The sequence below is a fragment of the Sus scrofa genome, chromosome 5 (assembly GCF_000003025.6).
Source record: "Sus scrofa isolate TJ Tabasco breed Duroc chromosome 5, Sscrofa11.1, whole genome shotgun sequence".
Lineage (NCBI taxonomy): Eukaryota > Metazoa > Chordata > Mammalia > Artiodactyla > Suidae > Sus > Sus scrofa.
In genome coordinates this window covers 58,015,180-58,033,580 of record NC_010447.5, presented here as the reverse complement: position 1 = coordinate 58,033,580, position 18,401 = coordinate 58,015,180, and the positions used below count along the sequence as shown (strand labels likewise).

The 18,401-nt window shown below is 37.6% G+C and overlaps 2 protein-coding genes across 8 annotated transcripts in view; one reads left to right on the top strand and one right to left on the bottom strand.

The window, feature by feature from the left end:
• The window catches only part of ATF7IP (activating transcription factor 7 interacting protein), a 127,247-nt gene extending 116,400 nt beyond the window's left edge, over positions 1-10,847 (top strand). For all 7 annotated transcript variants that reach the window (XM_003126462.5, XM_005664060.3, XM_021092312.1 and 4 more), the window contains 3 exons: positions 769-951; positions 2,881-2,993; positions 6,272-10,847. In XM_003126462.5, the coding sequence (XP_003126510.2) occupies positions 769-951; positions 2,881-2,993; positions 6,272-6,691 (716 nt within the window). In that variant the 3' untranslated portion in view covers positions 6,692-10,847. The remainder of the gene's footprint in view (positions 1-768; positions 952-2,880; positions 2,994-6,271) is intronic.
• The window catches only part of PLBD1 (phospholipase B domain containing 1), a 71,188-nt gene continuing 64,308 nt past the window's right edge, over positions 11,522-18,401 (bottom strand). Inside the window, 3 exon segments of the mRNA NM_001244629.1 lie at positions 11,522-11,813; positions 14,376-14,482; positions 15,123-15,308. Of these exon segments, the coding sequence (NP_001231558.1) occupies positions 11,646-11,813; positions 14,376-14,482; positions 15,123-15,308 (461 nt within the window). The 3' untranslated portion in view covers positions 11,522-11,645.

Below are 18,401 nucleotides of genomic sequence, written 5' to 3'. Positions count from 1 at the left end.
CTAGCCATCTGTATGTCTTCTTTGGAGAAATGTCTATTTAGATAGACATTATGGAAGTATTCAATCTATTAATGGAAGTATTTACTGTTTTTAATAAGAGATGGTTTGGCTAATTTAAAATGTCAATTATTAACAGACAGCCAGTTTCTTGAACTGTGGGAATACAGAGTTACTCTTTTGGACTCACTGGTAAGGCCTGGATGACCTAAAATTTCACTCTGCTAGGAACATTGAGGAAGGGAAGATTTACTTTTAAGGGGGATGGGGAAGGAGTGGGATGGACTGGGAATTTGGGGTTAACAGATGCAAACTATTGCCTTTCAAATGGATAAAGCAATGAGATCCTGCTGTATAGCGCTGGAAACTATATCTAGTCACTTATGATGGAGCATGATAATGTAAGAAAAAGAATGTATATATATATGTGTGTGACTGGGTCATTATAAAAAAAAGGAAAATTTACTCTTAAATGTCACTCAAAAAAAAAAAAAAAGTCACTCCTATAAGGTCATACTCTTTCTTTATGTAGTCAATAAAAAGTGGTAAGGGCACTGGACATGGTTAAGGTATTCTTTTCTTCAGAAGCTTGGACTGCAGTACTCATTTTCCTTGGTCCCATCATTCTTATCTTTCGACAAAAGGAGGCTTTTGTCTCTACTTCTCTTTATTATGGTAAATTAGATTTGGTGTAAAGTTACTCATCATTTAATGCCATTTACTTAGCAAGAATTTACTGCATTTTTAACATATTTTTCTGCTTTTCATTAGCTCCAACCACCGTGAATGTAACACATCGTCCAGTAACTCAGGTGACCACGAGACTCCCTGTTCCAAGAGCTCCTGCAAATCACCAAGTGGTTTATACAACTCTCCCCGCACCACCAGCTCAGGCTCCCCTGAGAGGAACTGTTATGCAGGCTCCTGCTGTTCGGCAGGTCAATCCCCAAAATAGTAAGAGACTCTTCTTGTATCTGGCCCCAAGTTTCATGTAGTTCTATAGTGTTTAGTTGGAGTGGCTTATATTGACATTAGATTTAGCATAAAGTGCTAAATGTATTATTAAAGCTATTACTAATTCATTTTTCTTCCCTTAGGAGGTTTAACCAGAAAAATCGGATTTACATATTATAAGATTTGTGTTCTGTGTGTTGTCTCCAGTCTTAATTATTTATGGCATCTATTATCGCAGTACCCTATTTGATGTTGGTCTATATTAAGAGACAACTTGCTTAATTAAAATAGGAATGCTCAATTGTGACTCAGCCCAGTTGGAGACAGCAGGTAAGGATAGCCTCCAGTGAAAGGGTCTTAAAGATATGGAAGCTGGCTGAGAAATAAAAGATGGGAAAATATTAAAGGTAAAATATATCAATGTTCCTGTCATGGCTCAGTGGTTAACGAATCCGACTAGGAACCCTGAGGTTTCAGGTTCGATCCCTGGCCTTGCTCAGTGGGTTAAGGATCCGGCGTTGCTGTGAACTATTGTGTAGGTCGCAGATGCGGCTCAAATCTGGCATTTCTATGGCTCTGGCTACAGCTCCGATTAGACCTCTAGCCTGGGAACCTCCACATGCTGCATGCAGCACTAGAAAAGACAGAAAGACCAAAAAAAAAAGAAAAAAATATATAAATATATATGTATCAAGTTTATATGGAAGGTATTTCTATTTATTGAGTTGGCTTTGCTTTTATTTTTTTTTATTAATCAAATGAATTTATCACATCTATAGTTATGTCATGATCATAACAATCCAGTTTCACAGGGGAAGGTATTTTTAAAGTTTCACGAAAAATGACAAACAGAACCACCTATGAACTAACTCTCCATCAGGCTAAGAAATAAAGCCTTATCAGTAGTATGCCCACCCTTAATTGCATCTCTCTCCCTTTCTGTCAGAGGCAACCATCATCCTTACTTACTTTCTGTTTTTCTGTGTGGTCTTGCAACCTATATAGGGATCACTAAAAATATTTAGTTTTGCAAAATTTAATAATGAGGACAAATGTAGCTGTTTCAAGAAAACTTTAATACTGCCATTATTAGGTGATGGCTCCTAGGAGAAAATAAACTTAGCAGAGTCTTTGGTTCACATTCTGGTTTCAACTTGGTCAAGTTTATAAAGGGCTTTCTCTGGGGAAATCACTCAGCACTATCATGAATGAGTTCTGGGAAACTGGGCTTACCACAGTCAGGGTACCTGAGAGGTGCTTGAATGTATGTCAGGAATATGGTTGGATCATGGGTGGCTTCTAAATTTTTGGCTATTGTTGCCCTGTTATATGTCGTAAGAGTTTTCTTTTGGACAAAATGAGTATCCTCAGCTAATCAGTAGGGCATGGAAAGAATGAGAGGAACCTCATTAACACAAGGCGAAGATAACTTAGGTTGAGATTTCTGTCCTAGAGACAGCAGAGATCTTTGTGAAGATAGCTTCAGTTTTTTTGTCTTTAGAGTCACACTGCTCCGTTTTAGCCAGTTTATCTTCTACATGTTTTGTACTGCCAGTGTTTCAGTGTTCTAGGATTTTTGCTTATAGTCCTCTTTCTCTCCTGCGCTGGATCTCCTGTTTACTATGTCTCCTGTTTTCCTCTTGATTTTCTCTCTCATGTGGGTGGCGTACATCTTCCAGTGGCTGGAACGTTTCCTCAGTGGGAGGAAAGATTAATAGAGGTGGATTTTTTTTGGTGCTTGTAAATATGAGAATTTCTTTATCCTCATGCTCAAGTGATACTTTGGCTGAGTATAAACTGCTAGATTAGAAATATTTTTGCTTTTGAAGTTTAAAAACCTCACTTTATTTACTGACTTGAAGTGTTTGATCAGTGTTCCACCAAATTTAGAATAGAATTCTTATTTTATACCTTAATTTTCTTTTGTAGGTGTTACAGTTCGAGTGCCTCAAGCAACTACATATGTTGTAAACAATGGATTAACCCTGGGATCCACAGGACCTCAGCTCACAGTGCATCACCGACCACCACAAGTGCATACTGTAAGTGTGGACAGTTAGCTGCACCAGACTCTCACCTGTAAAGCTGTCAAGTATTATTGCAATTAACATTTTTTCTTTAAACTAGTTTTATTGAAAGGATATGACAGGTCTTGAGTTTTTCCAGCAGAAGTTTATTGAAGAGAATAGGTCTTACCATTATGAGCAACTGTTTCTAGGAGTAATGGTAAATAAAGGATTACTGCTTTTGCTTGTGGCGATGTCCAGTGTATAAAAAGAGTCATCTGGGACATGTGATCATTTTAACTTATGGTTAAATTAAAAAGAGGATTTTTAATAAGTTTTTTTTCATGTTCTAGCTTAATTTTTTTCCTCAAAATCTTTTACTAGTTCTGTCACATTGCAAATACCGTGTTTTTTTCTTAACTTTAAGTTTTTTAAGAAAAAAATTTAAAAATTAACTATGGTTAATTTATAATACTGTGTTAGTTTCAGCTATATAGCTTCATATTCTTTTCCATTATAGGTTATTACAAGATACTGAATGTAGTTCTGTGCTACTCAGTACATTCTTGTTGGTTACCTATTTTATATAGATTAGTGTATATATGTTAATCCCACACTCCTAATTTATCCCTCCTCCTTCCCTTCCCCCTTTGGTAACCATAAGTTTGTTTTCTATGTATGTGAGTCTGTTTCTGTTTTGTAAACAAGTTTATTTGTGTTAGTTTTTTAGATTGCACAAGTAAGTGATATCATATAATATTTGTCTTTCTCACGTATCACTTTATTGTTTTTAATAATCCAGTGGTATTGAGAATTCACTTGTTAAGAGATAAAAGAGAAAAACCAAAGAGTTTTAGTCTCCACAACAATGTCACATTATTCTGTGACATGATTATAACAGTATTTGGTATGATATACCATGTAAATGGAAATGCTGGCTTCAGAAGGAGGAGGATATTGAGGATGATAGAACTTTTTGCCAAGCAAAACATCCTTTTAAAAATATGCATAGAAATGGCTAACATTTGTTAAGTGCTTTCTGTGTGCCAAGCACAGTTAATATTCTTGATCCCTATACAGGAATTCTTTGAACTCTTGCTCTCCTTTTTGTTCTTTATTATAGGTATGGCTGCTCATGTACAGATGGTTGAGTAACCAGCCCAGGGTCATACATGCCTCATAAAAACCTATATATTCCAGATCCAGAGCCTGTGTTCCTACCTGCTATTATTCTATTGTCCCACTACAATGGAAAAGTTAATGTTAGTAAAGTACTTAATGCACAAGGCACTCCACTATTTTATATGTATAATTTTAATTCTCACAATGCTAATGCGGATTAATATTCTTCTTTTAATAGAAAAAGATACTGTGTCACAAAGATGTTAAGTAACTGCTCATTATCATAACAAGCTAGTGTCAGAGGCAGAGCCATTTTAAAACTCAGATTTTCTGATCCCGCCTCCAGCACATTTTCACAGTGCTTCAGATCTGGTCCTGTTAGGATATGTGACAAATATATCATTACTGTTATTTGCAACTATAAATCACTTATTTTATTTTATATTCCTTCAAGAAATATATAGTAAAAAATCTTTTATTTGTACCACAGTTTTGCAATTTTGATGACCTATCAGAGTTTTTTTTTTTTAAACAGAATTAAAAAAAAAACAAACAAACAGGATTCCATGATGTATGTCTTAGAATAAACTGTGTATCTCACAGTAGGAACATTCTAATTTTACTTTAATTAATTTTATCTGTAAAACTTCTATAAAAATCCATTGCAATAGCAAAAACAAAACAGACTCAGTTAACTAGTTTTGGGATATGAGAAAATTCAGTATCCTAAAATTTTAAGAATTAGAAGGGGACATTGCTGGCCATTTAAGCTGTTATCATACTCCTTATCATACCTATTCCCTCCAATCAAGTTCATGGCTTCAGCTTGGAAACTATGTTTATTTAATGTTATTTACTTGAGAGAGGAAATACAGCCACATAGCCAATATTCACATCAGTCCTTCAGCTTTCATTGTTTTGTCTTATTTGAATTTGATTTTTTTCTCTATCTTTATATTTATTTTAGCTTTTAAACTTTGGATTATACTTTTTTCCAGACATGTATTTGAATTTTTTCCACTAGGCATGTGAATTTTAGCATATTTGCATTCCTTGAAATTATTTGGCATATCCTTTTTAAGTTGTTACTGTGTGCACATTACTAATACTAAACCTTGAGAAGGCATGGAAATTAATCTGATATCATCAGACCTTCACAGAATTCACTATTTAGTGTGTGCAAATCATTCATTTAAAGAAATGCATATTAAAACTAGTTTTTATTAAAATTAATTTCAGTTAAGGAAGTCTTATTTATTTTAATACATCCCAGCTAAAGCCAGTGTGCAATGGTATGTTTCACTTGAGGAAGAAAAAGCCCCCTTAGTTTCATATTTCCTGGCTCTCTCTTTTTTGAATCGTTTTGGAAGAATTGTTATCACTGTAATTGTAAAACCCAGATATGTTAGACAAATCATTTTGGCTTCCTCAGCTTAGTATTCATTTTTTGTCATCAGGCTGTAACTTACCTTTCCAAATTTATATTTTCTTCCTCACATACCCTATGTCTGAGTAAAAGTTAGTAGTTGTTTTTGCCCTTAAGTCCCCTCTCTTGCCTATCCCCATTCCCATGCTCATGCTTTTACTTACTGGCAGAAAGGTATACAATTATTTCTACATTTATGAATTCTGTCTTAAACAGTCCAATATAAATGTCAACTTTTTCATGCAGACTGACCATGAACATAATATACATTCAGCATTCAGTGGGCTTATTTATAAGAGTATGGTACAGCCTTGATATAGAAAAACAGTTAAAAATGAAAGTAGAGTTGGTGCTCCAATTTCATATGATAGACTGCCACACATTATTAAAAATGTTATGTTATATTAAAATAAGAATCTGTAGTATAAATCATTAAATCACAAATTATTTTGTTAGAAGTTGATGATTATTTCAGTTTTCGTTAAGATGATGTTCCATCAGCAAGGGCTTTTGTTTCCCAATGAAAATTCAATTATTTTAGACCTAGAAAATGTAGTAGCAGTAACCTTAGCACTCATGGTTTGGGGCATAATTGGTTAGAAATCATCAAATAGAGCTTGCCAGATGTGGTATGGTAGTTGGTATTTCCCAATAATCCTGATGTAAAACGAAGACTCTAAACGATCTCTGGAGTGTTACAGTTCGAGCATTCAGACACAGTCCTTTCTGTGATCATTGTTAATGAACATGACTCTTCTTTTGTTAGGAGCCCCCACGCCCTGTGCACCCAGCACCCTTACCAGAAGCCCCACAACCACAGCGTCTGCCCCCAGAAGCTGCCAGCACATCTCTGCCTCAGAAGCCACACTTGAAGTTAGCACGAGTTCAGAGTCAAAATGGCATTGTGCTGTCATGGAGTGTCCTTGAGGTAGATAGAAGCTGCGCCACTGTTGACAGCTACCATCTTTATGCTTACCACGAAGAACCCAGTGCCACTGTGCCCTCACAGTGGAAGAAGATTGGAGAAGTCAAGGCACTTCCCTTGCCCATGGCATGCACTCTCACCCAGTTTGTATCTGGTAGCAAATACTACTTTGCAGTACGAGCCAAGGATATTTATGGACGTTTTGGACCTTTCTGTGATCCTCAGTCAACGGATGTGATCTCTTCTTCCCAGAGCAGTTAAACCTTGGAGCCTTTATCTCTTCTTCTTTCAAAAGTTCCACTTTTTGGTCTTGTTTTAATCTTGTGCATGATACCCATTGTAAAATCCACATTGTGCAAGATTTCTTGGACAGATGTATATATACACTACATTTGTTTGTAATCAGAAGTAAATAAACTCAGCCCATAAAGCAGAATCTTTTCCTGAACAATTCAAGCTTCCAGAGTTTGAAATGTAAATGTGCACCTTGCTTTAGTTTTGAAGCTGGGGAATATGTGTGGGTGTTTGTGCTTTTCCGTATTTATGTGTTTTTTTTTGCAGTGGAATCTCACATTTTCATACTCAAATTTACCTCTCTTCCAGTATGAAGTAAGTAGAACAAAGAACTTGAGGTATGTATCTGGCATGATTCTGCTTCTAAGAGATCTGTAGGTTCACAGATAAATGATTGAACCCAAATTAAAAATAAAAAGCAAGATGGTTAAATAGTTTAAAATAGGCTAATTTGAACACAGTAAAGGATCTGTTCATATTTTCTTTTCTCTCTTCTGGGTTGTTAATTAGCTGAAAAAGGTCTGCAGTGGGCCCTCTCTTTTCTAATCTGGTTTTTACATTTATTTTGTGCCTTAAACACTTAACTATGAAAGTAAACAGGGCCATTTATCCATTGTCGTTTACTCTTCACTGTAAGCCTTTCAGTCTTCATTTCCTTTTATCTCCACCAAATGTAGCACATTTCCCTCAATTTTAGACCAAGGCTTTTTATATATAGTATCATCGGTAACATCACTACATTTAACTCCAAAAATTTAACTTGCTCTTTTCTTCTAAGAAGATAAATGCTTTTTATTTGAGGGCATTGTTTGAATTAACTCTGTAAAGTGGACCAAGAGAAGACCACATTGTGTAAGTAAATTTTCCTTCAGACATAGTTTAGTATCTATGTTGCACACTGTGTTAGAGATTATGAAAGCAGTTCTAGTTCACTTTACTAGTTCACTTTATAACCCAAAGCCTAGTATTCTTTCAAAGGAAGTAAGCAGTAAAATTCACAAAATACAATGAGCTAAAATATCAAAGGGAAAGCTCCATTTCTTCTTTATTCTCATATCATTCTTCCTGTGTTAATCTTTGTTTTGATGGTGCTAAGTTTTATCTGATTTACCCTATGTTGGCTTTGGATAGAGTTTAAAGTGTACTCTCTGGGGTCATTCTATGTAACAATTAGATAAAACTCTTTTGCATCTCTGTTCCTCTTCAATGTTAATCAGATTCGGCTTAGGTCACGGATTTTCAGTATGAGTGCCAACTATGCTGGTATCAGGTACGTGTTTGAGTGTAGACAGCTTAAGACAGGAGAGCTGGTGTAATTTGGGGGATAGAGTGTTGTTGGTAGTACTTGGAAAAGAATTCCTGGAGGTTGTGAAATACAGTTTCAAGTCATCTTCCCGTATTATATTTGAGTTCATAAATATACCTTTTTAAATAAATTAGTCATTAATTCTTCCTGGAATTTAAGAGGGAGCTGTCCCTTTTGTTAATGCTGCTTCATTTGCAACTTTGATGGCTTATAATAGGAAGCATTCTAGTTGTAAAGAAACTCCTTTTTAGAGACTTTTGCTGATCAGGGTGCTGATCATGTTGGGTGTGAATTTTGATTGATGCTGAAGAAAGCCTACAGATTGCCAAAATGTAAATGCTCCAAAACCTTCCTTTTGCTTTCATAAAATGAGGTCACAATAATTATTTGCCAACCAACTATATAGACGTTACTCATTCTAGAACTAATGATGAGGGTAAAGAAGTAGCCAATGTCATGCCAATGAAAAATTTTAAAGAGAGAAATTCATGATCTTCTAGATGTATGTGAACACCTGTCTTATATCTGTATGTATATATGTTTTTACCTGCAATGGTTGCAGTGTTGATTATGTGTTCAAGATCATTCCTGTCTACAGAATAGAAAGCCCATGTTCAAAATTGTTCTTTATTGGACGGTTATATGGTCATACGGTAACAATTTGCTTACCTAGCCTAGAAAGATTCCCTTGGTGGATGTTTTTTTATTTATATTCACTAATCCTTTAAAAAAAAAAAAAAGCTTTCATAACATTTATAATCAGGTGAAAGTACAGTAGAGTGAAAATATTATTTTAGCCTATACTATATTATCTCTGTCAAAGAAAAAAAGATCTTAAATAGTAACTCTAAAAGTAGATTTACTACAGTAAAATAAAGCTTTTTATTCCAGATAATGGAGGGAAGGTACAGATTGTAATTGTTTGAGGGAAAAGATACTATAAAATGATCTTTCCTTCAATTAGCCTGCCACAGGATTTATAGGCAACAGTTACATTGGAGTTCCTGAAGGTACTGGGCCAGAACTCTAGGCTCTTATTTAGGGCAGGTTTTAATGTCGATGAGTGCTTTCTTTCTGTTTGATTTGTTTCTTTGAGAGAATGGAGGGCTCAACTAGAAATAGCTACTGATTACAGATTTTTTTTTAATAGCAATTCACACTCCATGGTACCTTTTTTATTTCACAATATCTTTTCACAAAGTATTAAAAATATGCTTGATAATCCCATTTTGGGAATGCAAGTGTGCTACCATTTTAGCCTGACAATATTTGTGTAAGTATTGCCTTATTGGAAATTCTGGAAACTTAAGATATTTCAACCTGAAACGTAGGATGTTTATATGACATTTAAAGGTAATTGTGATGTTTGTTACTCTCCACTTTGCACTTTGTCAGAGTAATTTTCACCCTGTTTTAAGTGTAAGTCTCACATTTTAAAATTATGTTCTTGCCAGTAGATTTATAAATTTATACAAAGATATCTGTTAACAGTTAACTCTATGAGGTAACTATATCGCTCTATTTCTCTGGACTCACTTTTTAAAATATGCAGAATACTGTGTGCTATTTAACACAGTAGAAGTTTATGAAAGAAGCAAAGAGTAGAGCTTTCTTCCTTGAAAAGTGAACATTTTTGGGGATACCTCTTGCCTCACAGAGATTCCATTTCCCCACTCTTCTGATACCATTTCCCCACTCTCCTGACCCGCATTGCCAGATATTAAATGAAAGGTTTAGGGAAAAAAAAAAAAAAAGACCTAAAGAAAGGAGCTTAGATTTCATCTGTCTGAAAAAACCCTTAAGCAGGCTGCACCATACAGTTCTCTTACTGTATTGGATAAGTATTAAGGTAGCTTTTTGGGTTTATTCTTTTGCTTACATTTTCCAAATTATTGTTTATACAACAAGATGAGGGTTAATTCTGCGTGATCTGCATTTATCTTGTTCCTCAAAATTTCTAGTAGAATACAAGATTAACAAAATAATGCCTGTGATATCCTCCTCTCTCTCTTTTATACACTATGACCTTAGTTTTTCATAATTTTATCATTGACCAGTCATAGGCTTGTTTTATTCTAATTTTCAGAAAAACCGTGTTCCAGGATTAGATTATTGCAAATAACTATCTAAAAGCAACATATGATTCTGCTGGCCTTACTATTTACTGGGCAAATGATGCCCCCCTCCCCTTTCTTAAAATTTTGGGACAAGGAAAAAAAAGCATTAGAAAAATTCTTATAAAGTGTTTTTTGTTAGTGCGGCACATTTATGTAATTGCTAAGCTTCTTCCCCTTGAGCCAGCCAGTTGGGAGGAATAGGATGATATATATGTTTTGTCTTCTGATCTTCAAATAGTTTTATCATGCTAAATAAGTTTTTTGATTTTTTAAATTTGTAGAGGCAGTTAAATACCCATCATTTATATTTAATTGCTGTCTTTTAAAAACAATTTTGTTTGTAAATAAGGTAACTGGGCAATCAAACACCTTTTGGGGATTCTGGCTTTAGTATTTTATCAGCCATTTCAAAATCAAATATAAAAATAAATCCTTTGTAGGAAACTTGCATCCTGACTTCTTTATTGCAATTGAAAGTGTAAATAATAAGATAATGTAAGACCTTCCTAATGTCTAATATAAACTGGGCTATAGCAAGTTGCCCTGTTTTTATTAGGTTTTGAAGGTTTTTGTGTGTGTGTGTGTTTTTTTTTTAATGTACAGTAGAGTGGTGTCTGTATAAGTGTTTAACTGTAGTGGGATTTTGTCCAGCAAGCCTGAAATTTATACTTTGAAATAAATTACTGGGTTTTTAACATTCTGAGTACTCTGATTCATTCTGGTTCTTCTCAGCCCTTGTGTTTTTTCTTTTAGAAGTTTCCTACCTTGTTGACAATGACTGTTATACTGCTGAATATGGTTAATTTAACTTAACATGACAGTACCGGGGCACTCAAACCACATACTGTCCTCCAGCTTTGAAAGGAAAGTTGTTACGCAGAGTTGCTCCCAGCTTAGTCCTGCTGCTTTTAACTAAAGGGAGAACACATTAAAGTTTGTTTTATTGTGTGTCTGTCCTGTACCACAAAAAGACCCAACCGCTGCTTGTTAATGACCAGCAAAAAAAAAAAAACCACTAACTGCATTCCTATTGGAGGTTCTACCATCCCCCAGGGCTTTGCAATGAAGTAAGTTCAGTGGGGAAGGGGAAGGAGCCAGGCTGGATGAAGCGCTCAACTCTCCACTCGCAAGAGCCCTGTCACATGGCACAGCTGCATCGGGGAACCTGGAAGGGGTGGTCTGTGTGGCCAGACATAAAAGGAGAGTGTGGGTCTTGGTGAGCGAGGGAGCAATTTCTATCACACTTTGTTGTACACATGCTTGTACACTGAAACCTGATATTTCTCATACATAATGTTTCTTCTCCAGTGTGTCACCCTGCAGTAAATGCCTGTTTTAAAAATGACAAAAGCAGCAATGGAAAAATGAAACTGATAGACTGAATTTAATATATTTTATTAAGACTAATTCTGAATGGAAATCATAGCTAAAAGAGTGCCTTTGGTATCTTATTTGCAGCCTTCTATTCCCTCATCTCCCTCCTTCGTTCTGTGTCAAGTTACAAAGTTGGTTTCATGGTAATAAAATCGAAGTTGTAGGCCTCTGGCATGCCTTCATGGAGAGTTTTGTTGAAATGGTTCCAGTGAAAAACAGGGAGGCCATCTTGTACTGTGGGCCCACTAATGGCATAGGCTGTATACGTGGATGCCAGGTGGATATCCGCCACCTGGAAAGAGACAGGAGGGGCATTTTAGAAAACCATTTGGAAAACACTTGAGTCCCTGTTGTTTTTCCTGCTCTTTCCCCAAAGTCACAATATCAGTTCCCCTTAAGTTCTTGCCAGTTTCCACAATATGCTCTTCTACATCCATTTGGCTTTCAAATGTGAATTGACTAGTAGAAACGTGTTGAATTAACATAGCCAAAAGTGTGAGATCAGGAGTCAGGTTACTCATATTCAGAACTGTAGCTCCAAAACTTACTTTAAAATAACACCAATATGACCCGGCTTTCTCACTTGGTTTTTTTGCTTGTTTGTTTGTTTTTTCAGGGCCGCACGTGCAGCACATGGAGTTTCCCAGGCTAGGGGGTTGAATCGGGGCCACCTGCCTACGCCAGAGCCATAGCAACGTAGGATCCGAGCCACGTCTGCGACCTACACCACAGCTCACAGCAACATGGGATCCTTAACCCACTGAGCAAGGCCAGAGATCGAACCCGCAACCTCATGGTTCCTAGTCGGATTCGTTAACCACTGAGCCACGATGGGAACTCCTCTGCTTTCTCAGTTGTAAAAGTAGGTTAATAGCCCTACATCACAGGAGAGTTGTCATGAGGATGAACGAGATCAAATACCTGAAGCAGTGCCTAGAATATAATAATTCCTCAGTAAAAGTTACTAATCATTAGGTTATTCACAAAAGAAAGTAGAAGGAACTTGATATCAAAAAATGAGGTCCATGGTTCTTAAAAACACTTCAACGTTGGGTGGCAGTAGAATTTAAGCTTAGAAGGGAAAAAGAAAATGTTCCATTAACTTCTGATTTTTTTCTCATATTCAGAATGGCTCAAGAGAAGTGATATTTTTAAAGTATATACTTCAACAGAAACTTTTTTGATGAAGAATTGGCAGCCTCTTGTCTCCTGCGAAAAGTAAAATTTGGCAGATGGAAGCTTGGCTTGGATTCTCCCCAATCCAAGTAATTCTCTTTTGTGTATTCTGGAATGGGTATAACACATTTTACACACTTTACTGAATATTTGCCGATATCATTAAAAAGAAATAAATACAAAAACATGCACCGAGGCTTCATGGTCACTGCATGCACCAAATGATTTTTCACATTACACAACATTTTGAGAGTCATTAAGGTTAAAGCTTGGCTCAAACTATTCTAAAGCATCTTCTGTTCAGACCTTAGACTGGTAGAAAAAATAACGTGTAGAAGTGGCATTCTTAAGTTTGCAGAGCTTCAGATAGAACAGTTAAGTCCACTTATAACAGATTTCTTCCAGAATTTAGGACTGGAGATGCAAGTGAAAGACACATGCCCAAGCCAAAAGGATCTTTCCACCAGCTAGACAGCTAACTCTTATACCCTTGCACACCCCACGGCATGTGGAAGTGCCTGGGCCAGGGATCAAACCCTGCACCACAAGGAAACACCTGCCAGTAGGTTTATAACAACCAACACTCTGAGGAAAAGACCCAGATTTGTAGTGTTTGCCCCGATTTCCTTGATGTAAATATCCCACCATTTCAAGCTATCAACATGGTGCCACTGATTTTAACAACTGGTTCTCACAAGCTGAAGCTGGCTTTGCCCCCGCTTCCCCTCCCACCCCCAACTGCAAACTTATTTATAACCTATATTGTGAGGCGCAATACAGCACCTTAACGATCCTAACGTAGTGAAAACCCTTTAGTGCTTTGAGCATCTGGTCCAGTACCCGTTCCTTCAGCTAAATTCAGTTCGTGTTTAATGTGAAATCACACTGTTCTCAATAATAACTTTGGGCCAGTCTGGTAAAACCTTAGATGTTATCACAACCATTATCATGATGATTGTGTAACATTTACAAATAATCCACTACTGTTATATACATTTTACAGATATTAAATGTTTATTCTTCATAACAATGCTATGAGGCAAGTGTTGCTACTTCTTTTTTTTTTGTCTTTTTTTTTTTTTTTTGTCTTTCTAGGGCTGCACCCATGGCATATGGAGGTTCCCAGGCTAGGGGTCAAATCGGAGCTGTAGCTGCCAGCCTAAGCCAGAGCCACAGCAACGCAGGATCCGAGCCGCGTCTGCAACCTACACCACAGCTCACGGCAACGCCGGATCGTTAACCCACTGAGCAAGGGCAGGAATCGAACCAGCAACCTCATGGTTCCTAGTCAGATTCGTTAACCTCTGTGCCATGACGGGAACTCCTACGCTGGATTCTTAACCCACTGAGCGAGGCCAGGGATCAAACCAGCAACCTCATGGTTCCTAGTCGGATTCTTTTCCATTGTGCCACAATGGGAACTCCTGTTATTTCAATTTTTCAGAAGAGGAAACAGGAGCATTACAAGATTATGTGATTGACAATTAAGTGGCAGAGCAGGGACTGGAGGTTAGGCAATGAAACCTTCCACCAGAATATCTGAAAAAAGCTGATTCCTGAACTGAGTTTATGTTTAGAGATATTATTGCATTTTATGCCACAAAAACCTCCACAGCTCTGCCTCTGAATAGGTCTAAGTGATGGTGGAGATGAAATTCAAAAACTTATAGCATGTTACCTTGGTGTCATAGCAACCTCCAGGACTTGGGTTAAGTTCGTTCAGGTCCTCACGGCAGCAAATGGTATTGCAGGGGTCACCTTTACTATAAGGCTCCTTCTTGTAATCTAGGGAACAGTGATGGGGAAGAGTGAGTACCAGACATTCTGAGATTCACTTATCCACAGTAAGCTATTTGGACCTAGAAGATCAGAATCCAAATATAGAAGCCGCTCGCCTCCAGCTTGGCCTGGGAAGGGGCAACCACAAGTCTGCTTGGGGATCAGGCTGCTGTCAAGGACCCTGCCCAGTGAAGAGTGGATGGAAGAGAGATAGTAGAGGACAAATGTTCATCACTTTTTTTCCAACAAAATAAATACAAATTTGGCTTTAATATTGTTCATCAAAAAGAAAGTATTTAGGAATAATTTTTGTTTTAGTATCTGCTTTTGTCCTTGGAAGAAAACTTGTGTTTGGGAGAGCAGGATAAAAAACAAAAAAACCCAAAAACCCCGTATGGGTTATTTCTTCTGTTGTACATACAGTTTTTTCAATTTAAAGAGAATCTGTAGGATCTTCTTCCCTATCATTTTTATAAAGGAGGACAAAATTCCATTTGTTGAGTATAAAATACGTATAGTGTCAAAAGAATCCTAAGTACTTAATTCAGTAACTTCTTAAAATTCCTTCTACTACACAGATGATAAACTCTTCCATGGGAAAGAAAAGGAGTTTTCAGGAATGATTCTTGAGAAATGTGCTACATACTGTTGTATCGCATGATATATTTCATGGATTCCATATCAGTCACTTTTCCTTGGTCCCGCCGGAAGATTTTGGCTCGGGAAGCCAGAGCATAAGAGAAGTCCAAACCCAGCTTCTTAACTAACATTGGATAGCCACTCCAGTTGTAGATTTTCTCATGGAAAGGAATGTTGTAAGAGGGCCAGTATCCTGATTTGGAATGGAAGGGAAACGAGGGTGGGGTTGACAGAGGGAGACAGAGAAGAAGAGAGAGGAAACAAAAGAAATGTTATTGGTGGTCATTTCTTTCAGCACAACTGTAATTACAAAATGATATTACATAGAAAATAATGAATATGTGGAGTTGCCATCATGGCTCAGGGGAAACAAATCTGACTAGCATCCATGAGAATGCAGGTTCGATCCCTGGCCTTGCTCAGTGGGTTAAGGATCTGGCATTGCTGTGAGCTGTGGTGTAGGTCGCAGATGCAGCTCAGATCCTGCGTTGCTGTGGCTGTGGTGTAGGCCAGCGGCTGTAGCTCCGATTCAACCCCTAGCCTGGGAACCTCCATATGCCATGGATGCAGTCCTAAAAAGATAAAAACAAAACAAAACAAAAAAAACAAGAAAGAAAGAAAGAAAAAATAATGAATATGAACCCTGGCAGTCAAACAGCATTTTAAATTTGTAGGATCATTTATTATCTATTATTTATTATTATTTTATTATTTGTATCTGTTGGTATTTTATTATGTATATATTAAATACTACATTTAATATTATATTATCCATATATTGTTTATTATTGTTGTTTATTAAATATAATATTACACATTATATTTTAATATTATTATTATTGACTACCCATTATTCCATTGGGGGGAAGAAGGGTATCAGAATTCTTCGGTATTTCACCCAAAATTCTTTTTTTATTTTTGGTCTTTTTTTTTGTTTTTGTCCTTTTTAGAGCTGCATCTGTGGCATATGGAGGTTCCTAGGCTAGGGGTGTAATCGGAGCTGTAGCCACTGGCCTACACCACAGCCACAGCAATGCGAGATCCGAGCTGCGTCTGTGACCTACACCACAGCTCTTGGCAACGCTGGATCCTGAACCCACTGAGCAAGGCCAGGGATCAAACCTGAAACCTCATGGTTCCTAGTCAGATTCATTTCCACTGCACCACGACGGGAACTCCTCACTCAAAATTCTTAAAGCAATCTATGAATCAGTTATTAGGCAGTTAACCTCATTTTCCCGCTTTAGCAGGGAGAGGGAAAGGGAAGGCTCATAAGTAGGGGGATTGGAGGTGATCTTTAAGGTTCCAGTTGGCTTTTAACTCCTCTGATGCTAAATGTTCATAAAGGTTCAGCTTCATTCAGAGCTTCATAGTGTGCCAAGGCTGCAAGACCCCAGGTATCAAACATGTGACAGAGCTCTAATAAAATCAACATTTCAGGAACATCTCAGATATCCGTGGCCTGGCACACATTGCCTACAGGATGGTCAGTCAACACAGACCACCGTCAGCATTCAGGGATTAATTCCCATTTTCATATTCTCTTAGCCCTAGTCTGCCCTGCTCCCCTCTGAGTGTTTTATATGATCCCCTACTCAGGGGGTGAAATTGTTAGGACAAAACAAATGACAAGACATTCAACCTTGCTGATTCCAGGGCACAGAGCCAGCATCAGGGAGTAGTGAGATAAAGAAAATGTTGAAAAATCACATTTATTACTGTAATATACATCTTGGTTATACAGCTTTGGGAGTTAGAATGCCTGGATCTTAAGCCTAATAACATACTGTTATTAGGTATGTGACCTTAGACAAACTATTTAACCTCTCTGTGCCTCAGTCACCTCATCTGTAAAATGTGAACAATGACAGTACTTACCTTAGAAGGGTGATTGTGAGAATCAAATGAGTTCAAGCAGATGGGGTAGCTTACAACAGTATCTGCTACTTGGTATGCACTAGATGAATAGTAACTATTAGAGTTCTCTGTGTGAAAAGCTCAGATGAACAAAAAAAATGGCTGCTTTTTACTTCACATTTTCATAAAGCTTTATGACTAAAAATGCATTTAAAACAGAGTATCTTGGAGTTCCCGCCATCAAGCAACAGGATCTGTGGTGTCTCTGCAGGACACAGGTTCAATCCCCAGCCGGCACAGTGGGTTAAAGGAGCCAGTATTACTGCAGCTGTGACATAGGTTACAACTGTGGCTTACACCTGACCTGACCGGGGAACTCCATATGCCATGGGCGGCCAGAAAAGGAAAAAACAAAAAACAGAGTATCTTGTACAATATCACAAGAACCTGGTGATGTCCAGCTATTACCATCCCTCCTTCTAAAGGAGGAAACAGAGGTTCAGAGATGTCGAATGCCTTCCCTCTGACCAAAAGCTCTTGGGGCTTCTATCAACATACCACAGCTGCTTCCGCATACTTGGAGGTTTGAACGACTCTTTCTTTAAATGACTATATGCTATTGCTTAATTATGCGGGCAGGTCCCATGTTTCTTTCTGAGCCTTTCTTGCCTTATAGTAAAATGAGAATACTACTACTTCTCTGTGGAAATATGTTATAAAGACCAAACTAAAGAACATAAGTAAAAGGTATGTCAAGTATATAGTAAACACTCAGTGAATTTAACTCTCTGTTCTTCCTGCCTCGGGAAAAGAAGAAAAAAGAAAAAAAGTTACAGACAGGTCAGCACCAGCTTTTTCAGCCCTGGGGGTAGATTTCTTGATGGGATCTAGGGATGGGATTGCAGAGAACCTGAATCTACCTTTGTATAATCAGCAGCAGTCCAAAGGAGAAAAGGTAACCATCCCACTTTAACAAGCATCTCCCTCCTGAGGCTTGTAATTATCATGAGGCTCTTAAGAGCTGTGTGGATCAGGCTTCAAAGTCAGACAGCTAGTTCTCAGTTTTGAGTTGCCCAGCTAACCAAGTAACTGCCTAATGATGGGAATTTCCAGGTGGATTTTCCAGTAAGAAAATGTTGATCCACTACTTGGTACATTTAATCTGCTTGGCAATTAAATTTTTCCACCTTAAGTCATCCTGTTTTTTTGTGGTTCTTAAAATTTTTGTTTTGTTTTGTTTTTTGTCCTTTTAGGCCCGCATCTAGGGCATATGGAAGTTCCCAGGCTAGGGGTCTAATTGGAGCTGTTGCTGCTGGCCTATGCCACAGCCACAGCAACACCAGATCTGAGCCACATCTGCGACCTACACCACAGCTCGTGGCAACGCCGGATCCTTAACCCACTGAGCAAGGCCAGGGACTGAACCCAC